General features: G+C 46.6%; 1 protein-coding gene across 4 annotated transcripts in view; it reads right to left on the bottom strand.

Moving 5' to 3' along the window:
- The window catches only part of DOCK8 (dedicator of cytokinesis 8), a 202,456-nt gene that overhangs the window by 65,917 nt on the left and 110,980 nt on the right, over positions 1 to 25,559 (bottom strand). For 2 of the 4 annotated variants that reach the window (XM_082696632.1, XM_082696634.1), the window contains 8 exons: positions 14,225 to 14,342; positions 12,315 to 12,385; positions 11,100 to 11,238; positions 10,427 to 10,528; positions 8,731 to 8,826; positions 7,817 to 8,051; positions 5,191 to 5,355; positions 3,406 to 3,551 (listed from right to left, as the gene is read on the bottom strand). In XM_082696632.1, coding sequence (XP_082552758.1) covers positions 3,406 to 3,551; positions 5,191 to 5,355; positions 7,817 to 8,051; positions 8,731 to 8,826; positions 10,427 to 10,528; positions 11,100 to 11,238; positions 12,315 to 12,385; positions 14,225 to 14,342 — 1,072 coding nt within the window. Of the gene's footprint in view, positions 1 to 3,381; positions 3,552 to 5,190; positions 5,356 to 7,816; positions 8,052 to 8,730; positions 8,827 to 10,426; positions 10,529 to 11,099; positions 11,239 to 12,314; positions 12,386 to 14,224; positions 14,343 to 25,559 lie in introns of all 4 variants that reach the window. The other 2 variants (XM_082696631.1, XM_082696633.1) reach the window with 1 other exon arrangement.

The following is a 25,559-nucleotide window of genomic DNA, read 5'->3' on the forward strand; positions in this document are numbered from 1 at the left end:
CTTGCTCCTGACACAATCCCTGTTAGTGGTTTCATGTGTAGAACAACAACCCATAGTTGCGAACCTAGTCAGGATTATCCTATGGTCTTGATGATAGGAGGAATTTGAGAAAGAAGACAGAGGTTCACCAGGGAAAGGAGGGAAAAATGGAACAAGATGAAACCGGAGAGGGAGACACACCATAAGAGACTTAATCTCAGGAAACAAATTTGAGGGTTGCTGGAGGGTAGGGCAGAGGAGGGATAGGGTGGCTGGGGATGGACCCTGGGCAGGGAAGTGTTGCAACGAGCACAGGTATTATAGAAGACTGAGGAAGCACAGGCCTGCACCCCTGAAACAAATGATACATTATATGTTAATTAAAAAAAAAAACAAAACAACCTAGTTAGGGACAGGGGGTGCTGAAGTCTCCTGCATATTCTGACTTTTGGGGGGAGGTGGGGAGCATAAAACAAAATGTGAGAACAGCGCCTCTCTGTGGGCTAGGATGGTACTCTCCTGGGCTCCCAAACACTGTATTTAAAAAATTGCCAAAAAACCACTGTGGACAAATGCTCTCCCCTTTCTACAAAACAGTTAGATAATTCTTAACCCCATCCACAAAGAAATTTAGTATTTTCACTTTTCTTAAAGGAAACCAGAACGATCAAGGCTGTGAATAATAGAGACAGGCCACGTGTCCCGGAAAATCGGGAAATGTTATTGCTTACAGGGACCTTACGTATGAGGTCGTACTGTGGTACGCTGGCAAACGTTTAGCAAACAGCTCTTGGGGGGAGAACCTGATTTGCAATATTTAGTTCTGTACCTTAAATGCTTTCATCACGACAGACTGCAAGTTCAGATGATGTCACTGGACACGGTGTTGGGAAGAAATACGCACCAGCAAACCATTATAGAGTGCTTCCACCATACAGATACAAGAGACACAAAAAACCCTCAAGAACACAGATAAAAGAGTAAAATGTAGTAAACTAGCAAGGAAGGGATAGTGTCTGAGTACTGCCTTTCTAAAGCGGAGTAATTTCGGAGTTATGGACAAGTTGCAAAGGTGATCGAGAGTTCTCGCACAGCTTCTTTCCCCAGTTCCTCTTGATGTTAACATCTGACATCACTCTGGTACCTTTGTCAAAATTAAAAAATTATCATTGGCTCCTTACTAGCAACTAAACCACCGATGTAGATTTTACTAGGTTTCCACTGAGGTCCAGTTTCAGCTTCAAGATACAGTCCAAGATACCACAGTGCATTTAGATTATTTTAAATTCAATATAACTTGTTATTTTATATAATTTCATTTTTTAAGAGCGTCTAACAACCAGCTCAGAAAATTCCAGAAAATTTAAGTGACCGGCTCTCAGAAACTGCTAGGAGCCGGCTCCAGCCCCACCGTGGGTTGATTCTGTAAGTCAAAAACGCCGGGGTAGGAACAATTTCGTAAGGTGCGTGCACACTCTAGATTGTCAGAATCTCCAGTGGCGGGTCCATAGATGATCCTTAAATCCATCCAGGGTTCAGAAACTCTACGGAGATGAGCAACGAGAGCCCCAGGGCAGGAGCGGACTCACCCAGGATCACACAGTGGGGTGGTGGTAGAGTCCTGACCCAACCCCGGGGGTCTCCAACCAATTTTGGAGACCGGGGTCTCCAAATTCCTTTTTCTTACAATATACCGTCTCAAGTGGGTGGATTTTGTAAGAGAAATTATGTCAAAACTTAGAGAGTATGATTTATCATACTCAGGGGAAACAATATTACTCTAGAAGTTTAGACACAGGGGCCACAGGTAACTGGAAAGAAAATTCAGAAGAAGAATTCACGGCAGCTTTGTGCTGGTCAATTTTATAGTGTATGGTTATATCACAAGCTCGAAATAAATTTTCAAATGAGACACACTCTACCAAAATCTGACCAGGACCCCTCCAAAGTGTCGAGGTCATCAAAAACAAGGGAAGTCTATGAAATTGTCACCACCAAGTGGAAACTAAGGAGACAGGATGACAAAATGTAATGTGGTATTTTGGCTGGGATCCTGAAACTGAAAAAGGACATGAGGGAAAAATGGAGGAAATCTGAATAAAATATGAACTTGGGTTAATAATGATCACAGACCGATATTAGTTCATGAATTGGAACATATGTACCATTCTAATGTAATAACAGACGAGGCATGACAGATACACAAGCTTTCTGTACTCTATTCACGATAATTCCATAAATCTGCAACTGTTTTAAAATAAAAAGAATATTTATCAAGAAAAAGCAAAGATGGAGTGCCTGGGTGGCTCAGTGGGTTAAGCCTATGTCTTCGGCTCAGGTCATGGTCTTGGGGTCCTAGGATCGAGCCCTGCCTCTCTGCTCAACAGGGAGCCTGCTTCCCCCTCTCTCTGCCTGCTTCTCTGCCTACTTGTGATCTCTCTCTGTCAAATAAATAAATAAAATATTTTTAAAAAAAGAAAGAAAAAGAAAATAATTCATGGAAGAAAAACATTATAGCCTAAGTCATCAACGTCTCTGATCTGTTTTTGTTTGTAAAACCTGGCTTTGTGGGGTGCCTGGGTGGCTCAGTGGGTTAAGCCTCTGCCTTCAGCTCTGATCCCAGGGTCCTCGGGGCGAGTCCCGCATCGGGCTCTCTGATCAGGAGGGAGCCTGCTTCCTCCTCTCTCTCTGCCTGCCTCTCTGCTTACCTGTGATCTCTGTCTGTCAAATAAATATATAAAATCTTTAAAAAAAACAAACCTGGCTTTGCTCTGGGGATTACTCTATGGTATAATTAATCTATGGATGTTAACGAATGTTAAAGGGCAGGTATTAAAAAGTTAATAAAACGAAATAAAAAACAACTGTTCCAAGGCATTAAAAAAAAACAGTTAAAGCTACATTGTTTCCCTTGAAAACAGACTCCAAGTGGCTCAATCAGCCCTGCTCTAAAAACTTCCCAACCACAGACTAACGGAGCAGATCAAATGCCAGTCTTGCCCCTGCCTCTTTCCAGAACGGTCTCAATCATGTCAAAACCTGAAGCATGAGAACACGTGACCAGCAGAACTGTGGCCCCAGCTGTGGTCCGTTTTGTGTTGCTTCTCTAAGTTTTCGCTAAAACTAAAAAAGCTCAGGTGCCTGGGTGGCTCTGTGGATTAAACCACTGCCTTCGGCTCAGGTCATGATCCTGGAGTTCTGGGATCGAGCCCCGCAACGGGCTTCCCTTGCTCTGCAGGGAGCCTGCTTCTCTCCTCCCTCTGCCTCTCCCCCTGCTTGTGTGCATGCTCTTTCTTTCTCTCTCTCTCTCTGTCAAATAAATAAATAAGATTTTTTAAAAAATAAAATAAAATAAAACTAAAAAAGCTCGTGTTGCGCTCCTGGCTCTGGCATCTCCCGTACCTTCGCAGCCATGATGTGCTTTACCTCCTGGTCGGCCGCGCAGTGTGTCCCCGCGAGGTCCGGGTTACTGCTGCTCATCACCCGGGCCTGCAGCAGCTTCGAGCTCACGGCGGCCGCGGACGTGCGTCCATACGTGTGGTAGCGCGGGTCAGGGAGGGCGGCGGTCCCACCTGCACCCCACCAGGCCCAGACATGTCAACAGAAAGAGGGGATCCGCGTCACTGAACCATGCTGGGGATGGAACTGAAGAGGGACAGGGTGGGGAGGGGAACAAAAACCCACCTAAGCAGATCTCGGAATTAGGGTCTTATCATCAAAGGCCTAGCGAAGGTCAGAGGAGCATGGCTTTGGGGGTAAGGAGATGAGGGCGAGGCTCCAGGGAGGGGTGAGGACTGTGGTAGCGGGAAACACCTGCCTCATCCGAAGGGGGGGGGCGGCTACGAAGCTTCAGCCTCTTAGGGCCCCAGGGAAACAGCCCCCAGGGTGGCCCGAGCTGCAGCTTGCTCCAGACAAGCTGGAAATGGGGACTTCTAAATTTATTAATATTTAAATTAAGACAACTTTATAAGTCATGCAAGATTTTCTGAGATAGGAGAATCCAAGGATAAGTATATGTTATACATCATTTCTCACTTTTCAATAGGTGTATGCCTTCCGAAGTGATTATGCAAGTTCTTTAAAAACTCAGCTGAAATTATAGGTTTTCTGGGGCATCTGGGTGGCTCATTCGGTTAAGCGTCTGCCTTCGGCTCAGGTCACGATCCCGGGGTCTTGGGACTGAGCTCGGAGTTGGGCTCCCTGCTCAGCGGGGAGTCTACTTCTCCCTTTCCCTCTGCACCCATCCCTACTCTTGCTCGCTCTCTCTCCACTTTTGCTCTCTCCCAGATAAACAAAATCTCAAAAAAAAAAAAAAAACCAGGTTTATTTGTAATGACGTTGCATGGACTAATAAAAAGGGCAAGTTTCTTCGTTAGAACCTTGAACTTTGTAAACTTGTTGATGCTATTTTTTACCTCCTGCTGACTGGAAGTATCAGGGGAGGACGACCTCTGTACGTAGCTGGGAAGGATGGAGAGATGTCCTGTTATTATTTCAGAAGTTGAGTTTGGGGGAAATGGGGAAAGGGAGTTAGCTTTTCATCCCGAAAACTGGAGGAACCGGTGCTCACCACTACGCTGGGATATTTGTTTTCCTTCGTCATTCTTATCCTAGCATCCCAGACACCTGTTGTCTCCATTTTTTAAAATAAAAATCCTCACCCAAATCAAATTACCCACTGGGTTATCACAGAGGCAGAAAAAAAAAAAAAAAAACAAGTCCTTCAGGTATAAAAAGAGGGAGGGAGGGGTGCCTGGGTGGCTCAGTTAAGCGTCCAACTCTAGATTTCTGCTCAGGTCGTGATCACAGGATCCTGGGACAGAGCTCTGGGTGTTGGGCTCCGTGCTCAGTAGGGAACCTGCTTGAACCTCCTTCTCTCTCCCTCTGCCCCTGCCCGTGCTCATGCACTCCGACCCTCTAAAATAAATGAATCAATCTTAAAAAGGGGGGGTGGAAGGGAGGCAGCAAGAAAGCGAGTCAGAAAATAAAAACTAGAAACAAATTTTCTAATTTCAGCATTCACATAAGTTTGGTCTCACTAATACAAAAATAAATTAAAAATTAATAAAATCAATTTTAACTGAAAAAAATCAAACATATAATTTAACTTTGGGCTTTTTATGATATTTTGAATCACCGGGTAGCAGGCCAGGCGCAGGGTCCCACCCACCAGGCACCCATGGCCGGGGTGGGGGTGGGGGGCAACCCTACCTGACTTGGGTGGGTCCCTGGGCGGCTCCGGCAGGCGGAAGACGTAGTGCACGTAGGAGGCGAGCAGGCAGTTCCTCCCGTGCTGGTCCTTGGCCAGGTCGTTGCTGTTGTGCAGACTGTTGGCTATGGCCACCACGGACTCAAACGCAAACTGGGAGAAGTTGGCTGAGGAACCAAGAGAAAGACAGGCAGCCTCACAACTGGTCCCGAGGGAACCCGAGCTAGAATGTTCTCTGGGGCAGCGTCAAGGAGTCCTCAGAGCGGACCTGCTGAACCAGGCTGGGCAAGACGGCGGCCAGGACAGGGTGAGTGGTTGTGGGGACAACTCCTCCATCCCAGCTCTGCTGACTGCAAACCACGTCACCTCTCCCCCTTCCTCAGCCTCCTCTGGCCAGCACTGTGGGTCTTCACCGCAAAGACAGGAGACCATCGAGGCAGCCTCCCCACCATCACCGAGCCGTGATCGCAAGATGCCCTGGTGATTCTCACATGCCCTCCTGTCTGAGATGTGTCCTTGCGCCATGCAGTTTCTTGGCATATAGATTAATCTGGAAAAGTAGCTGTGCCGTGCTCTCCTCCACGTGGGTCTGCACAAAATGACTGATTTACCATGTATGGTCTTGTTCAGGAGCTCCCAGCCCTCCACAGTTTGGCTTCACCTCGTTACCCAAACTTGTTACCCTTCTTTCCTGCTCCAATTCAACTTCCTTTAAAATGAGGCAATTGTCCTGTCCCCATCACGTGTCTGCTCTGTCTCAGCTCTGCAATTTTTCGCATGTTGTTGTTCTCAGCTGGAAAGCCCTCTGTGCTCCCGCCAGCAAAATCCCACAAATTCTTCACCGCTGGGCCCCATCCACCTCCTCCATGAAGCCTCGGACATGACTCGGCACAAGGCTTCAGAGATGCCAAGACTCAAAGTTCTTTGGCTGCTCCCGGTGGTCACCTCTGTCTCCCTGAGCAGGCTTCCAGCCTCTGGGGAGAAGCGTATTTCTCCCTTCTTCTTGTCTTCACCCCTGTGATGACCAGAGCACCTGACATATTCTGAATAAATGCTTCTATGTTAAGTGCCTCCACCTAGTTGGTGGCTGTCGCCCCAGGACGGGTGGCAACTTGCTACAAAGAAGCAGCTTAAAACCTAGGAATAAATGGTTTGTCTACTGCACAGGTCTGTGTGCGAGTGCAAATATGTGGGGGCATGGGAAGGAATCTGGGAATGGTGGAGCTAGCTACTCAGCAGGGCTCTAGCTGGAGAGGCAACGGATGCAGAGAGGAAACGCTGGTCTGCAACACAGAATACCTTAACTGTGGCACCATGAGAGACGCATCTCAGGACACGGCGTGAGCTAGGGATTCGGAGGTCCTCTTCTCCCCTGGCTCTGAAGGCTGCCCAGCGTGTGCCAGGCTCTGAGTGCCCCATTGTGTGAGTCACTTCTCTTCTGACACTCCCAGGAAGGTGTCTTTTGATACCATTTTCAGAACCCCTTCTGTTCTGAACCAGACACTCCGGGTTTCTGCGCTTGCCCTGCACATCTGACTATCCCTATGTGGGCCCCTTGTCCCCCACCCATCCTTCAAAGCTATCTCAAATACCTCTGTCTTCCTCCTGGGGGCCTCCTTCGTCCTCCCAGATTGAGGTTTTCACCTCCCCCCCAATATTTAGCTGTGTCCTTTAGAGGACGGTCCTGCGCTGATGCTCTTTGCTCAGTTTCAAGTTCTCTGAGGTCCCACAGGCTCTCAACTGTTACTGCCAAGCCCACAAGACTTAGCAGAGCCCTGGGATCAGGGCTCTGAAATGTCCGAAAGACATCTGCAAGTCTGGGGGGCTCAAAAGGACATCAGCCCAGCTGAAAACAGTGTCCAACAAAGGCGCCCCACCGCCTGGCCTTCTCCTGCAGGAGTCGGGAGGACCACTGGACCCAGGTCTTACGTGCCATTGTCTCCAAGAGAAGTCTTACACGTTGTATTCAAATAGTGTTAATTTGTGCCAAGTCAGCATTTAAAATATACTTTCGGAAAGTGGATGAGTGGTTGTCAGGGGCTGGGGGAAGGGAGAACGGGGGGCAGCTGCCAAGGGGCACGGGTTTCAGTTCGGGCTAATGAAAATCTCCTGGAACTGGAGACCAGTGATAGTTGCCCAGCCATGAGATGGGCTAAAAGCTAATGAATTGTACACGTTGGTGGATTTTAGGGTATGTGTTTTATAGCTCAATTAAAGAAGTGATCCCACTGAGTTTCCATTTAGAGAGTTCCTTTGCCGCCATTTAATACGAGCTGTCTTACTCCCTTAAAAACATCGTATTTCCTTGTCGGTCAAGAAAATAAAAATATCCCAGTGTCCAAATAAATCCATCCATTACCAGGAATGGACTTGGAACGATCACCTCTAATCATTCAATACACCTATTTTTGAAAACTATCATTTTAAGCATCCTAAATTAATCTGTTTTTTATTCAATGTCCAGGAAGTCTCAAAAAAAAATTACCCCTGGTCTTGGCTTCCCTTGGACTCACATCATCGATAGAAAGGAAGATCCCACTGTCCCCATTCTAAGGATTTCTGGAAAGTCACGGGTCACGCAAGGCGCCGCCTGCCCGTCCAGCCCCGCCCCAGCCCCGCGGGCCCCACCTGTCTGGCCGGCGATGACCATGGGCTGCACGGACAGCTGGAAGAGCTTGTCCAGCACCAGGTGCAGGAAGAGCACCAGCGGCTCCAGGCGGGAGGAGTTCAGGCAGATGAGGCTGAGCTTCAGCTCGTGCTCCAGCGCCATCTCGCTGATCTTCTGGTCCAGCACGCGGATGGGGAAGGTCACCTGGTTCTCCAGGGAGTGGCAGAGGGTGAAGAACTTCTCCAGGTGGTTGTCCTGGGAAGACAGACAGCAGGCATCCTGGGGCGGACCCCGTCCACGCTCCACGGGGGGGGGGGGCTCATGAGCCAAAGCTCTGGGACCCGGAGGTTTCAGACCGAGGCTACGGATGCCTCGGAAGAGCAGCGGGCACAGAACAGAGCCTCTGGATGACTAGTAACTGAAGAAAATAGAATTTGGCCTCGGATCTGATCTGGTTGTGGGCAGAGGCGAGCACACTTGGTTAAACACACAACCAAAATGGGGACTGAACAGATGGAAAGTGCAGACAGGGCCAAGAAAAGGAAGGAACGGAGAACTGGGAAAAAAAAAAAAAAAAAAAACAAAATCACAAAGCGGGGAAAAATGGCCGATTGACAGCGGGGAGTGAGACAGCAGCAGGAAAAGGTTGCTCATGGTGCCCCTCGCATGGTTTCTCAGCCCAAAGGGCAGATACTGCATTCCTTCATCCAGGCACTTGACATTTTTAGGAGGTCTCTCCCTTTAAATGACCAGTAAAACCTGAACAGGCCTGTAAGCCTCCAGGATGCAGTGAAGGTGGTTTCTTGTTTTATCCATGCACGAACTCTGTCACTGGTCCTCTACTGGCCTGTCCACAGATGGTTCTCTGCTGCACCCCCTTCTTCTTACGAGCCCTCTGCCTCTGATCTGAAGAGGACGCTGATATGTTCCTTACCTGGGTGTGGACAGAAGAAACAGCCTGCACTTCAATATTAAATACTCCCTTGTGTCCTTCAGCCCATTTAATGGGGGGAGTCTGTGAAGGGACTTTCTGTGTTGAAGGGAAAAGAAAAAAAAAACAATTAGCGATCCAATCCCCTTTTCTGGTTATAGACTAGCAGAGCGAGGCAGTGTGAGTGTGAATGTCAGGGTTACGCAGGTGTCTCCCTCCCTGGAAGCCAGAGAACTAGCCGAGGAGTCAGGGGTCCAACACTCGGGTTCAGTTTTTCACCGAACGAGTTGTTGTTACTTTGACGAGTCGAATGAACTCTCATTTGCTTATACAGATGGGAGGGGTCTGAAATGAGTGATGGATCCTAAGCTCCCATCCAGCATTGAGGACCCTGGATTCTAGGGACGGGAATAAAATCCTATTGCATTGGGGATGCCTGGGTGGTTCCGTGGGCTAAGCCTCTGCCTTCAGCTCAGGTCATGATCTCAGGGTCCTGGGATCGAGCCCCACATCGGGCTCTCTGCTCGGCAGGGAGCCTGCTTCCCCTCTCTCTCTGCCTGCCTCTCTGCCTACTTGTGATCTCTCTCTCTCTCTCTCTCTCTCTGTTAAATAAATAAATAAAATCTTTTTTTTTTTTTTTTAAGTCATATTGGGGCACCTGCGTGGCTCAGTGGGTTAAAGCCCTTGCCTTCAGCTCAGGTCATGATCCCAGGGTCCTGGGATCAAGTCCTGCATCGGGCTCTCTCCTCAGCAAGGAGCCTGCTTCCCTTCCTCTCTCTCTGCCTGCCTCTCTGCCTACTTGTGATCTCTGTCAAATAAATAAATAAAATCTTTAAAAAAAAAACCGTCATATTGCAGTGATTTCCCCATTAATCAGGAACGTCGAGACAAAGTGTAGAATATCTTACGAGACATGAAATTTTAATGCCTTGGAGATCCTGAAGTCACTTTGTCTTTTAACAAAAGGTTTCCAGAGAGCAGTCCCAAAGGCTTCTGTAATCAGTACTTAAAATGACTCTTTCATACCATTTATATGTTGGTGGTTCTGCAGTCCTTGGGGACCATTTCTGGCCTTAAATCCCCATCAGAATAGTCATCCTCTAGAGACACCATCATACACCCTGCAAGAGAACGGTGTAGCCTGACCCGGCCACGGGAGTGTGGGCACCTCTTGCACGCTAGTGAAAGGAAGCACGCTGTCCTCTCAGGAGTCGGAAGAGTGCCTGGTGTGTGAACTTCTGGAACTCTCCAAGACAGAGTCACAGACGAGGGCCCAATGCTAGATCCAGCCTCCAGACAGTTCTGTGTGGCCCAGGGCTGGAAACATTTTCAACTAGCAGCCAACATTTGAAAGTCAAGAAATTTCACATGAAAGCTTGTTTTCCTTTTTTGTTGTTGTTGTTTTGGTTTAAGACTTTTTTTTTTTTTTTAATTTATTTGAGAGAGAAAGAGAGAGAGAGGGACCGAGTAGGAAGAGGGGCAGAGGGAGAGAGAGAATCTCAAGCAGACTCCAGCCTGAGCAGGGAGCCCAACTCGGGGCTCGATCTCACGACCCTGAGATCATGACCTGAGCCAAAATCAAGAACTGGGCGCTCAACCAACTGAGCTGGCCACCCAGGTGCCCCCAAAGCTTGCTTTTCTAACTTCCTTGGAGAACCGGAAGATAGGAAGGCACGGGAGTGGCTAGCTTGCCGCTTACCTCTGCTGAATGCATAGAGTAATTGGGGGGCAGCTTTTCCAAGGCAACAGGGAGACAGTAGGATCCAGTCTGAAGACGTTCATTTAGGAGAATTGGCAGCCACTGAAACAGATGATATAAAGAATAAAGTGGAATTATTACAGCATATCATTTTGGCCATTTATCTAGCTCACAATAATCAAATGCAACTGAATGATGATTAGATATTGACCAGGCCTCTTGCAAGCAGTAATTTCTGTCAAATTCTTTGCATTTTAAATTCTCTGAGAGCTCCTGAGATAGGGGTATCAGTGATTTACTGCTTTCAGAGCCAAAGTAGTGAGTGTCTAGACAACATCAACGTTTATTTTACCCGTTATATTTCTTAAAGAAATAACTTTCTTCCCCTGGGGGAAGTGGAGCATATATATGGGATCTAGAAATAATGGATGTTGCGGTGCTTTTTTATAAATGCGTATTCTTCCAATATCTACCACCCGCTAGCTTGCCATTCCAGAAATGTGTCACGTGCCGAGTCAAGTCATTTCTGCTCTTTGCTAGAATCTGGTTTGGCACATTTTGCTACTTCTGACATTTGGAAAAAAGCAAGTGAGCTGAACTGAGTTATTTATGTCTGCAGGGACCTTGGAGTCCAACCACCGCAGTGTGAATCGGCAAGGTGGCAATGACTTACCGAGTACCCCAGGAGACTTTCCACGGAGGCCCCCTGCTTCTGTTGACAGCTGATATGATAAAAGGTGAACAGGAGGTGGTGATTTACAGTGAGCTTAGCCGGGAGCTTGATTTTCACTTCTTCATAGAAGTCAGGAGACCTGTTTCGAAAGTACATTGTACATGAGAAAGCTTAAGCAAGAATGATGCTTTCTCCAACAATCCCTTCTAATGCCACAGGCCCTTTGCACCTCAGAATTTGCCTGCTTGGTGTGCTTCTCATTTTACATCATTCTGCTCCCACGCTGAAGATCCTTGAGACCAACTTTATACCCCCAGATGTGCTTTGTTTACAAAGGACTCCTCACAAACTTAAGGCATTGTTAGGAAAACAAACAAACAAACTCCACACATAATGGGAAAGCTCAACTTATTTCCAAAAGAAGACTCAGTCTTGCTGTGGCCTCCTTTTCTATCTCTACCCCCAAGAACAGGGACGGGCCCATCTCTGGCCTTCATCAGAGGAATCTAGATTAGCAAATGAATGCCGACAGGAAGGAAAGGGAACCTGATTCACTGAATTACAAAGACCCAGATACTTGACTAAGGGCTTCAAGTACATTACTCATCTCAACCTGTCCCAAGGGAGGGAAGAGGGTTCAGAGAAATATTTCAATAGGCCAAGGTTATCAAGCCAGGATCAAACCTGAGTGCATCTGACGCTCCCTCCCCAACCTGTGAAATGTCAAAGATGGTTTGAGACATTAATCTGTGACTCAGTGTACCCACAGAATAATGAGGGTCCCATTTCTCTTTTGGCCAACTTCCATGTTCTTAAAGTAGATAGTAGCACAGATGTGGAGTAATATTTAGAAGACAAGGAGACAGGAAAAGGAGGGTTGGATTTTGCTTCTGACCCCCTGCAGTATCTCCAAGCTCGTTAGGAAATGTATTACTTTGTTTAATACCATAAAACTTCTCTGTCTCATGCTACATCAGAAGGCTCCTGAAAAGTCAGAACAATATTCACTTCTTAAAGACATGTTCTACTCTCAGTCTTAGTGACAAAAAGTATGCAGCTGCAGCACAGAATCATAGAACCGACATATTATTTCCTTTGTCCCGTAGTCCCTGAGTTATAAAACCTTTTGGGAGGAATCACCAAAAGGGGGTTCAGAAAAACCAGGAGATAATGACACAACCATGGCATATATCTGAGATGCGGAAAGGTACTCACTTATTATGGTATGTGACAGCGGTGTATACTTCCTGCAGAAATTCAGGGCCAGTGGATTTTCCAAAGATGACCTGTGTGCCAACAGAGAAAGGACCAAATTAGCAGGGGGTTTTGGGCGTACCAAAGCAACTGTCATCAGCCCCATGGATGTTTGGGTCTGGCAAAGCTACATTTTGTAAATTAAGTGCGCTAGGTTTACAACTGACCCAACTGCACACCGACGCAGAAGAACCAGCTGTGAAGGGTAAACTGAGGCCCCAAGGAGCTGTATTAGTGACCGAGAGCCAGATGGGTGTGAGCCTAGAAAACCAGTGCCCTCTCCACTGGGCCTCAAGGTCTAGAGGTCCATTCTCCAGGCAAAGCCACACGGTTTTGTCCCCAGTGACTCTGATCCAGGTTCTTTCTCCTCCAAAGACATGGACCTGGTCTCTTGTGTGATCAGGACATTCCCTGGCTTGTCGACGTGCTCCTGTTATTTAGAAAAATATACTAGGGCGCCTGGGTGGTACATTCAGTTAAATGTCTGCTTTCGGCTCAGGTCACATCCCAGGGTCCTGGGATCGAGCCCCGTGTCTGGCTCTCTGCTCAGCGGAAACCCTGCTTCTCCCTCTCTCTCTGCCTCTGTCTGTTGCTCTGTCTGCTTGTGCTCTGTCAAATAAATCAATGAAATCTTAAAAAAAAAAAAAAAAAAAAAGGACACCTCCTGTGGCCTGACTCAGCCCTGAAGGTACATGAGTTGACTCCTCTTTGAGCAAAGGAAAGAAGAGCCTTCTCCTATTACTGCAGCAGTCATGACAAGGTCCCAGGGCTTGGGGAGAGGAGAACAGGCTGGGATTGGCCCTCACGTGTCCCCTCCCAGAAGCTTCTGCACAGCTGGACCAGGCAGCCCTGGGAGCCTTGTTAAGGGCCAGAGCAGGGAACCACAGGAGTCCTTCTTGAGGACTGCTTTCCCATCCCTGCCACAAAAAGAGACCTGGGTGGCTCAGTGGGTTAAAGCCTCTGCCTTCCGTTCGGGTCATGATCTCAGGGTCCTGGGATCGAGTCCCGCATCAGGCTCTCTGCTCAGTGGGGAGCCTGCTTCCTCCTCTCTCTCTGCCTGCCTCTCTGCCTGCTTGTGATCTCTCTCTCTCTCTGTCAAATAAATAGATGGAATCTTTGGAAAAAAAAAAAAAAAGAGAGAGAGACCTTGCCTTGGGAAGGTGCATGTGTCAAGAGAAGGATGTTTTTTTAAAGGGAAAAAAAAAATAGAGTAGGTATCTGAAGAACAGAAACACTGGAAAAAATTTCCTTCAGTAGAAAGGTACGGGACCGGAACTCTAGGGCTTAGGGATGGAATAACCGCCCATCTCATTTAGTGGCAGAAACATAAAATAACACAAATTCTGGCCTTTTGGGTGCCTTTGAGAGTGCGGTAGTATATCTTATTATTTGATTTATATTTTGTCTCAGGCTGAAGACCCGCTCCTGAAGGGTGCTGAGACGGCGTGGGTGTTATGTTACTAGGCAATATTTCACATTTGCCTCCAGAGGCAGCCTGGGGCTTGGGTGAGTGCAAACGTGGCCGACACAGCGGGCCCGCTCGCCAGCTCTTCCGCCAGAAGGGTGATGTGGAAAGATTTCATCATGTTTTTCAATGCTCTAAAATGATCTGCTCTTCCAAATGTCACAGATCACTACCGAGTAAGTCGGGGAAGAGACTTTCAGCTTAGAATGACCCTGTTTCCCCTTCAGCACCCTGGGACCCATACTCGAGTAGCCCCAAAGGCCTAGGCAGGTGCTGACATGTAGGCCTGACCCGACGGACTCTGCACGCGGACAAGCCCTGCATTTTGTCCCCGTGGCCCGACCGGGGGCGAGGAGGAGGGGGTTCAGCCCGCCCTGCTGGAAGGCACATGTTTCTCTGTCTTTACCGGCATCGCGTTGCTAGCATCCTCTCCACACATAAACTGGATCTTTATAGTGATATTCCGCGCCGAAGCCAGTTTGTTAGCGAAGTTTAGCCTCTGTGGGTAGACGTAGAGAAGATTCCTGGAAAAGAGAAGATAAAGAACCAGTGAATACTCGGCATCGGGGAAATAGATCAAAACCACAGTGAGATCCCACCTCACCCCAGGCAGAATGGCTAAAATCAACAAGTCAGGAAATGACAGATGCTGGCGAGGATGCGGAGAAAGGGAACCCTCCTGCACTGTTGGTGGGAATGCAAGCTGGTGCAACCACTCTGGAAAACAGCATGGAGGTTCCTCAAAATGTTGAAAATAGAACTGCCCTAGGATCCAGCAATCGCACTACTGGGTATTTACCCTAAAGACACAAATGTAGTGATCCGAAGGGGCACGTGCACCCGAATGTTTATAGCAAAAATGTCCACAATAGCCAAACTACGAAAAGAGCATAGACGTCCATCAACAGATGAATGGATAAAGATGTGGTATATATACACACAATGGAATACTACGCAGCCATCAAAAAAATGAAATCTTGCTATTTGCAACGACGTGGATGGAACTAGAGGGTATTACGCTGAGTGGAATAAGTCAGTCAGAGAAAGGCAATTATCATATGATCTCCCTGATATGAGGAGTTTGAGAGGCAGGGCGGGGAGCCGTGGGAGGGAGGGAGGGAAAAATGGAACAGGATGGGACTGGGGAGGGAGACAAACCATAAGAGACTCTTAATTTCAGAAAACAAACTGAGGGTTGCTGGAGGGGAGGTCGGTGGGAGGGCTGGGGTGGTTGAGTGATGGACACTGGGGAGGGTATGTGCTACGGTGAGTGCTGTGTATTGTGTAAGCCTGATGATTCACAGACCTGTACCCCTGGGGTAAATAATACATTATATGTTGTTAAAAAAAAAAAAAAAAGAGGGGCGCCTGGGTGACTCAGTGGGTTAAGCCTCTGCCTTCGGCTCAGGTCATGATCTGAGGGTCCTGGGATCGAGTCCTGCATCAGGCTCTCTGCTCAGCAGGGAACCTGCTTCCCCCTCTCTCTCTGCCTGCCTCTCTGCCTACTTGTGATCTCTCTCTGTCAATTAAATAAATAAAATCTTAAAAAAAAAAAAAAAAGAACTAGTGAATAAAGTCTGGAGTTTATTTGTGCCAAGTTCTTCCCTCAACGCAAAACCCTGTGCTCAGGAGGTCACTATCACAAAGAAGTGTCTCCTTTCAGAGGTGAGTTATTTTTGGAGGGATGAGGCCTTATGGATTCTTCTCTTCAGCTGCAGCCAACTGATAAGCACCAACCTTGTTCTCTGCATTGATACACAGCGAGACAGGTCTGCTGCTCAGAATGTCTTACTGCCTTCCTACGTGGAAATCTGCCGAGAGGTGGAACGTCTGATACCGGGATAAGAAAGCAACAAAAGGCTCGGCTTATTTTATTTTTTTATTCATTAATCATATCATTTATTTATTTGAAAGACTTTATTTTTAAGTGGGCCTACACCCAACGTGGGCCTTGAACTCACAATCCTGAGCTCAAGGGCCAGAAGCTCCCCGACTGAGCCAGTCAGGTGCCCCTCAGCTCCTTTTACACACAGTTTGTGACCACAGATGATGGGCCTAACTTCATTTCTTTTCTTTCTCTTTTTCCCTTTCTAGTCTGTATGGAGTAGTTTCAGTTTCTTCTTACCACGGCATTCTGGATAGGTTTAGCTTTCTTCTCCTATCTAAGATGAGAGTTCAAACCCCCAGCCCAATAAAGTTATAGGACAATAACACAATAACAAGACGAAAAATATATCCATTTATCTAACAGCTATGGAACAGGTACTAGGCTAACTAAAATTTTTATTTTTTTTTTCTTTCCCTTTGCATTTTTACTAGTATATTCCACTAAAAGGAAAGCTCTGGGAAGACAGAGATTTTTATCTGATGTTTGATCCACTGATGAATCACTAGCAGCCAGACTAGTGCTTGCAACATAGTAGGTACTAAATAAATATTCATTGAATAGAAGAACAAATGTGTATTTTTTTGATGAGTCATATTCCTGACTCAAAGAAACAATGATATTACAGCACTTACTTATCCTGTGTCAGGCACTATTCCCAAGTACTTCTTTTTCTTTTTCTTAAAGATTTTTATTGATTTGAGAGAAAAAGCATGAATGGTGGGAAAAGGCAGACGGAGAGGGAGAAGCCGACTCCCCGGTGAGCAGGGAGCCCAAAGCAAGGTTCATTCAATCCAGGACCCAGGAATCATGACCTTAGCCGAAGGCAGACCCTTAATCATCTGAGTCACATAGACATACTCTTATTTATTAACTTAAATTTAAATTCTCATAACTATCCTATAGCTAGGTACTATGTTCATGATATCATCCCCATGTCATAAATAAAAAAATGAGATGCAGATATGTTACATAACTTGCCCCAAATCACAGAGGTAGGAAATGTCAGTCGGGAATTAAAGTCAGGAAGTCTGGCTCTAGAGCTGTGTTCCCTCTCATCAGACCCACTGAAATGACAAGAATGACCTTGCCATACTGGGTCACTCATGACATCTCAGTGACAAGTCTGCCTAACTTTCTGGGTCTTATCAACAGGACACAAGGACTGGACTGACTCAATTAGTTAATGTCCCCTACTTCGGGCAAATGTCTTGTTTTCTTCCCACTTGGTCCACTGTTCCAAATCCTAGACAGCATGTTCACCCCAGACAGAAATCTTCTTGTTCCAAAGGCTTCCAAATCCCCCCGGTTTGAGAACCACTTATTTACGCATGTGAATTTGCACAGGAAAGATTTGTGCCTCCATCCCCAGCCGATTTCCCATCTTGAGGACGTAGTCGCTGCCACTCACTGGGTCCATATTCAAATGTAAAGGATGCCCCACCGGAAAAGGGCGAAGGCAGGCGATGAAAAATCTGTATCTGTTTAGTTTATGCAATCTCTGATAGGAAAATCAAAAGGGAAGGACGAAGCTGGCCTTGACTCCATTTTTGCCACTCTAACCCCTTAGTTGTAACAGGCAGATTGATCCTGCCATCACGCACCGGTGACAATGGCCATTGCGGACCTGCTTCCGCAAAAACGTCTGGATTTACCCCATGGCTCTTCCTCGGTATGACAGTATCAGCAGGGACAAGACTCATAACCACCCCCTCAGACAAGACCCAGGGCAGGGGCTGAGTGAACCCACTCCCGATGGACCGGGCTCACAGCCCCCAGTCAATGATTGGGCACCAGACATGGAAATAGAGAGCCATGTGGCAGAGGTCATGTTCAAGGGAGAGCTTCCTGAACGGCCAGGAATGGATGCATCGATGCTTAGAATCCCACTTTCACAATAAAATTTCAGAGTCATACAGTTCATGGGACTTATCATTGTTAAAAGCAAAGATGCTTATTTCCCTGAGTGTCACACAACCTCTAGTCCGACGCCAGGTATCAGGCAAGGCGAATCCCATTAGCCCGGTGCTCACGGAAAACCCAGCAAACCCGGCACTGCCTGTGCTCTTCCGCAGAGCCCCAGCGCTGGGCAACACGTGAACACATCCGTGGGGAAGCAGGGGAGGTGGGGGAGACTCAGGGGACACGAAGGTAATGTGCGTCCTGAACCGCTTCAAGGGGGAAAGAGGCACCTCCTTTCCCTAAATGTTTTGACCTCAGAACTCATTTCGTTAATCTTTTCTTTCATGGTATATTTCCCCTGTGTAATGTGCTGAGAAATCACTTGGGAATACATTGAAATAAACTTCTCCGGAGACACAGGAACATCCCACATTAGGGGAGGAAAAACGCTGGCGGATTCTTGCTGTAATGGTTTTGCAGGATAATGAGTGAAGACTCACAGGTATTCAAGGAGAGAAAATGCTACTTGGAATTACCAAGAACACCCAGCAGCTGCTCATTTGCTTGTGCAAGTTCAAAGGCCAAGGATGCAAATAAGTAACATTCCTATGTCTTTGTTTCCCCCCAGACTCGCTGGGGGCAGGATGGGGGTGACAGAGTGCTGGGGACAGATCCCAACTGCTCCATCTTGGGAGCTCTCTAGGCCACTCTGCTTCGGACACTGATGCCTGGCATTGTACCAACTGGGGTACACACTTTCCCTGCCTCCTGGCTTCTGTTTCCAGCTCTTTCTAGCTATCATCCTGTCCTCTTGGTGATCTCTTGTGATCTCAGGACCAAGAGTCGGCGTGAATGGTCAAGTCCATTGACTGCAACCTACACCGTAAGTGGAAAATAACACAGATGCAAGGCAAGAGAGTCATCACCAGGAAATTAATTAAATTTCGAGAACGGGCACAATACTCAATAAGCTTCAGAAGTCAGTAAAGTCTTGACCACCCTCCAAAGAGGAGATGGCAGGCCGGGAGAGAGTAAAAGGATGAGCACAGAAGTCTGGGGAGCCAGAGTCGGGGGGCACCCCCGCCACGCCCCAATCTTTGAAAATGAGAAAATGAAGGCCCTGGAAGGAAAAAGGGACAGTGTGTCCTCTCTGAACCTAGCCGTGGCTGTGTCCGTGGAACCGTCCAGATCTTGTTCTGTCAAACTGAGGGAGCCCAACTGTGAGGCTGTTGGGAATGGACACGGATGTCGTAAGGCGGGCAGAAGGCAGTCCAAGGTCGGGTGCGGGCACGTGGCTGGGGGTACAGACCCCTCTCTGCTCTCGCTTGCTTATCTTTGAGGTCACCATGCCCCTCTGCCGAACCAATGTGTCCCAGTGGTTGTGTTGAGAGTGGGTAAGGGTGTTGGCTCTGGGGCCAGAGAACTGGCCTTGGGCAAGATCTTCAGGCTTTCCAAAGCCCCGGTGGGGTTAATAGTCACCCGGACCTCGCAGGGCTGTGGTGTGCATCAATGAGCAAGAACTTACTAAGGACAGTTATGATGACGATGATTTCCTGCACACAGCAAAGCCAGACCCACACCACAGCCTACACGCTCCACTCCCAATCACCGTCCATCTCCCGTGGACCAGAGCAATGCTTTCCAATCATCTCTGGACTTCTACACTTGCCCCTTACAATTTACTCCTTATATATGCGTCAGGAGGACTTTTCCAAAAGTGTGAAACAGATTATGACAGACCCCTACAAGGGTTTCCCACACTTCTCATTATGAACCCTATATGGTGTGGCTCCTGGCAATTTCTCTGACCCTATTGCTCATTACTTTCCTGTACTAGTTTTTTGTTTGTTTGTTGGTTTTGCTTTGTTATTTTTTTCCCCCAAGGCCTAGATCATTCTAAACTGATCCTTATGACAGGGCTTTGGTACCTGCTGTTTCCCTCACCTGGAAGAGTTTCTCCCGGTTCTCTAAATGACTGGTCCCTTCTCATCTCTTGGGCTTTGGCTCAGATGTCCCATCATCAAAGAGATCTTTCCTATCACCCTCTAGAGTCGGTCCACTCCACTCTCTCCCCTACATGAACTCTTTTATAATCATGACCATGAAAGCACAAGGATGATGACAATAATATGAATCCATTTTTCAGTCTTGAATAGCTGAGAAGTACAGGAAAGTATAAAGAATAAAATCTCAACTACCCAATATCCTAATGCCTTGAGGAAAATCATTGTCCAGACAAGCTTATTTCCTTCTGTCTTTATTTCCTCTGTATGTTGAACAGTTTTATCCCACTGTGTAGATGAAGCTTTATCTTGGTTTTGTATCATTTAGTGTTGTTCAGTGACGACCGTTTTCCCAATGAACATGATGTTAACGGCTACATGATAACTCCATGGGATGAGGAAGCCGTCATGTACAGCAGTGTCCAAGAATAAGCATCGAGGTTATTTCCTCTTTCTCAGTTCTTAAGCTGTGATGCACACTTTTTATCTATCTTGCCCCTCTGTGATGTGGTGTATTTTTGGAAAAATCTCTTTCCATTCTGTAGAGTTCAATTTCTTCATCTTTGAATCCATAGAAAAAAAAAAAAAAAACACCAACCCACCTTCTGTTATTCTGGGCTTGAAGAAATAATGAGCCAGAGTTTATAAAAACATTTTCAAGGAGCTGGATCAAAGGCTCCGTGTAAATCACAATGGACACGCAGAAAAGCTGTCCCCACACCCATCTCCATGTCCCAGTACAGGGGCACCGCCAACCTGACCCACCTGTCCCCCCAACACCGGTCCACCCCTGTTCCACAGTCATGTTCAACCCCTGTCCTCAAACCTCATCACCATGGGCACTCAATTCCCTGCCCCATACTGAATGCACTTTCTGCAGGACACACAGCTGGAAGAAAACTTCCAGAAAATTTAGCTCAGCATCCCTTTTTGCAAACCTGGAACCTGACTCCAGGGAGGTTAAAGGGCTTTACCTAAACTTTTTTTTTTTTTTTTTTTTTTTTAGGAAGGTGAATCTCCCAAGGATTATTATGTTTCTTATTGCATCAACGTTACCTGATGTGTTTTGTTAAATGGGCACACTTTGAGAGAAAACGGGTCCACAAAAATAAGAATGTTATTTCTTGGGAGGGAAGATCTACCCACATGCTCAGGAATCTGAAGAACCTAAGCCAAGTAAGATTATCAAGACACTGATGAATGGGCTCTATGTTTTATATGTAATAAGGTACATGCCTCATGTTAGCTAGAGAAAAATCCAAGACTTGATGTCATCTAACGACTTTCGAGAAGGTAGCCCATAAGCAGGATGAGACTCACTGTTTCTGGCCGAGGGATTTCGCCCGTGCGGGCCCAGTGTGCATGCATAGGATCGAGTACAATCTCATTTTCCCCAAACACAGACAAGAATGGCCCAAAGGGAAAGTTGGGATGTTCACAATCTTACATCTTGTCTGAATCAGATTCACATTGAAAAGAATCATAAATACATAAGCATTTGAGACCTGCTGGGGGAAAACCGACTGCTTTAGAAAAGAGTCAATCTCTCTCCAATCCCACTTGAAACTTTTTTAGAACATGTTTCATTGTGCTCATTGAAATTTTACCAATTAAGACATCCCTGTTACCAAATGTTTTTTTTGAAACACCACTTAGGAGTTTTCAAATATTCAGAGGTGTAAATATCATCCACTACCACCTTAGTATGAATTAGTTTTCTTGGTTCCTTTCCTCCTTACAAAGAGGTTGGATTTGGACTGTTGGTGTGAGTGGAGAAAGGAGACAGACAGGAAGATGGGGTAATTTTTAATCATGAGGCACTGCTCTTGGGAAGATCTGGATATGTAACTCGTCAAGGAAAGTCACAAAACATGGAAGTGGGGGCAGGTCTCAAATCCAAATTTTTTTATTCCACATTTTTTCCCCTAAAACATTCTTAAACTTGACACTGACAAAACAGTCAAAACATTCAATGGCTAACCACATCTCTCCTAACTCCCAGCTACACACATGAAACCTATGATGTGGTTTTTAAGGTCTGTTGGTTAGATGTTCTTTGCGATTCCCACATAGGGAGGGCTCAGAAATTTGTTGAACAGATCAAGCTCCCAGTCACTGTGTTAGAACTCTATTATCACTAGTGTCTGCCTGTCTTTCTTTCTTTCTTCCATGGTGACTAGAAAGCATTTAATAAGTATATATTTTATCTACATGGGTGGGATTGGAACAGGCCTGTTTAGCAGTCCACATTTCAGACACCCTGGCCAAACTCACCTTTCTCAGCTACGTCTTCCACCCCAACTTCTGTAGCTTGGTTAGAACTGTGGTAGCAGCTTCCGACATGGCTCCCAGTAACCCTGCCTCCTGGGATTCCTGCTCTGTGAAACCCCCTCCCCTTGCTTGCGGGCTGGACCCAGTGGCTCGTTTCTAACCAACAGAATACAGCAGAAGTGACAGGATGTCACTCTGAAGGTTTACATAAAGACTGTGGCTTCTTCTGCCTTCGGATCAGGTCATGATCTCAGGGTCCTGGGATCGAGCCCCGCATCAGGCTCTCTGCTCGGCAGGAGGTCTGCTCCCTCTACCCCAATCTCTGCTCTCTGCCTGCCTCTCTGCCTACTTGTGATCTCTGTCAAATAAATAAATAAAATCTTAGGGAAAAAAAAAGACTCTGGCTTTTATCTTCTATCTTGCTTATGCATACACCCTCTTGCTCATCATTCTGAGGAAGCCACTCGCCATGTTGGGAGCTGCCCTATGGAGAGACAAATATAGCAAAAACCTCTGGAGGGCTCCTGCCAACAGCTAGTGATGAATGAAAGCCCTTGTAATCCAAGAGGAACTGAATCCTGTCAACAACCACAGGCGTGAGCCTGGAAGTGAATCCTCCCCTAGCTGGCCCTTGCGGTGGTCACAGCCTTGGCTACCATTGAACTGTGGCCTTTGAGAGCCCTGGGTTCATGGCATCCAGCTAAACCACACCTGGATAAACCACACAGACTGGAAGATAACAACTGTGTGTTGTTTTATGCTGTAAAGTCTCGTTACACAGCAATAGGTAACACAAGTGTGTAGGTTTTTAAAACATCATCGGTCAACTATTTACTGACATTTAAACATAGGATTCCTTTAGAAAATGCTTTCTAATACCTATAAAATTTCTGCCTCGTAACTGGATCTCAGAGCTATTCTCCTGGCCTAAGGAGTATAATATAATGACAACCCATTACGTTATAATATACGTTGTAACATTATAATATAATATAATGACGATAATGTTCTTAGTACCAAAAGAGCCTCTTTGGCATCCATCCTATCTCCAACTAAGTATAAAAACTTGAGAATTACGAAAAACATAAGTAATTTTTCTTTGGTTCTAGCTCTGATTCCATTAACCGAACTAATGAATGTCTCTTTGAGAGGCTGCGACCAGTCAGACAAAAGCTAAGAAGAATGCTAAGAAGTATCAGCCACATCCTTTCTTCTCCCCTAAAGCAGCAAAATTTTAAGGATTGCTTCCCCACATAAAAACAGAACAAGCACTTCAGTAATATTTGGCTTTGTAAAAGACCTAAATTTCAAATTAAAGACACTCTTCCAATGCCAGATTGGGACTGGGCTGCATTTTTTAAGACTACCAGACATTGGGCACCTGGGTGGCTCAGTGGGTTAAAGCCTCTGCCTTCGGCTCAGGTCATGATCTCAGGGTCCTGGGATCGAGCCCCGCATCGGGTTCTCTGCTCAGCAGGGAGCCTGCTTCCTCCTCTCTCTCTGCCTGCCTCTCTGCCTACTTGTGATCTCTCTGTCCAATAAATAAATAAAATCTTTAAAAACAACAACAACAACAAAACCTTCGTATGAGAATAATGCCCTCCCCAGGCACCTGCTTAGAGTTTACTCTCAGTCGGAGACTGACCATATAAGGAAAATTGGGGCAGTCACCCTGGCTCTGCCCAGGCCTTGCAGAGGAGAAAATCCACCCAGCAGGATGCTAGAGACATAAAGAGTGCAGCCGGTGCCATGGTCCCATCAGACCCCCACCAGAGCAAAACACCAGCAAGTCATCTTAAATTCAACCTGCTTCTTCCCCTGCTACATGTGAATACTGAGAGCAGTTACTGATGCGATGTAACACAAATAGCAACCGTTAGCACGTGTACCGTAGAGCATTTTACATTTCGCAAAGCACGTTCGCACGTGAAGTCTTTATCTCCCCAAGTATCTTGGAGTTACTCCATTTTACAGATGAAGAAACTGAGACTCAGTCTCTTGACTCTGATCTTGGGTACCTTTCTGGGCAGTAGAGCAGCTTCCCTTCAGGCTGAATGGTTCTGTTTGGTAAAAATATGTCCTCCCTTTGTCCCCCTTAAAGCTGTTCTTTATGTCTGGTCTCAGCAAAATTTCACTGGTTTCAAAATATTATTGGGGGGGGGCGGTGGTTTACACTGCTAAGTGCTCTCAGTTTGCTTTTTCACCAAGTAAGGACAGACCACTAATCTGAGGTTTGTTCTTTACAAAAGAGAAAGCAGCCATCCAGCTACCCCTTCAGGTGGAGGCTGGCTGGTGAGGACAGCGAGAGAAAGCCCATCTGGGGAAAATGAGTCACCTCCTTCCTTTTTCCTCTCCTCACTGGGAAGATCTCACTGATGTTATGGGAGAATTCCAGTACCATCCGAGAGTCCTGGACAGTGCGGACTTTGGCGGGACTCAGGTCAACGATGGTGGGGTACAAAGTTTTGCCACTGGGATATGTTAAGGTCAGTGATGCAAGGAAGGCAAGACAGAACCGAACTCTGAGCTCGGGAGGAGCTGAGGTTTCTGCATTTGCCTCTTTTTTTTTTTTCCCGATTTTCTCAAAGGGGAAAAAAGTAGAGGGTGTATCTCTGCGTGTCACCCTGGCGGACACAAGCTGATAGGCTGATATGGCCACAGTGCAAATTTATTAATAATATGGAGAAACTGGCCCACTTCTATCTATAAACCCAAGAAGGGACCTCAGAGAAGCTGTGGCACTGGTCTAGGGGCTCTGATAAGAGAGAAAACACCACCCACATCTCCCCCAATGAAGAAAGTGGGGAGGGGCCAAAGGAACCACAGGTGCAGTTTTAAAGCCTGAAACTTTAGGGAAAGTTGAGAAATGAGCTTCAAGAGGTTCTTACTGCTAAGTGTGGGATTTTTAGCCGTAGGCATGGAAATCTCTTTAAAATTGCTCAAAGGAGCCAGTAAGTTGAATTCCTCTATTATCCTTATTAACCTATAATATTTCTATTTCTACATGGTTGCACGGATCCCAGTTGACCTTTCTTTTTTTTTCTTTTTAAGATTTTATTTATCTGTCAGAGAGAGAGAGCACAAGCAGGGGGAGAAGCAGGCTCCCCTCTGAGCAAGGATCCTGCTAAGGGACTGGATCCCAGGAAGCCTGAGGCTTAACTGACTGAGCCACCAGGCGTGCCAAACCCCCAACATACCTTTTGAAGGTCGTCAAACAAAGAACATAGAACACATGAGGTGAAACTGGCACATTTTAAGTTCTATAACCTATCTGGTTTTTAGGCTTGCAGATAAATGAAATTCATTTTTTAGTTATAAAAGATACACAAAATCTGATTGATGAGCATTTTTTAAAAATTCCCTTATGCCCCTGTAAAACTCAGTCTTTCCCTACCACTTAACTATCAATAAATAGTTCAATTTAATGCAGCAACATTTAAAACAGTAAAGGCTATTTCACTCTATGCTGTGGGGCCCACCTGTCCTGCCCCAACCCCTACCCACTTTGTCCCCTGGGGAGACTCTGACACAGCCTCTAACTTCTGGCCCCAGGGTATTGTGACTTCTGCTGAGAAGGGTCAAGGGCATGGGGTCCGACGCCTTGAAACCACAGGACGTCCATCACGAGTGAGAGCTCTTAAAACACCTCTGTGTTAGCGGGGGTCAGGCACGGCACAGGA

This window comes from Mustela nivalis, assembly GCF_964662115.1.
Source record: "Mustela nivalis genome assembly, chromosome: 13".
NCBI lineage: Eukaryota > Metazoa > Chordata > Mammalia > Carnivora > Mustelidae > Mustela > Mustela nivalis.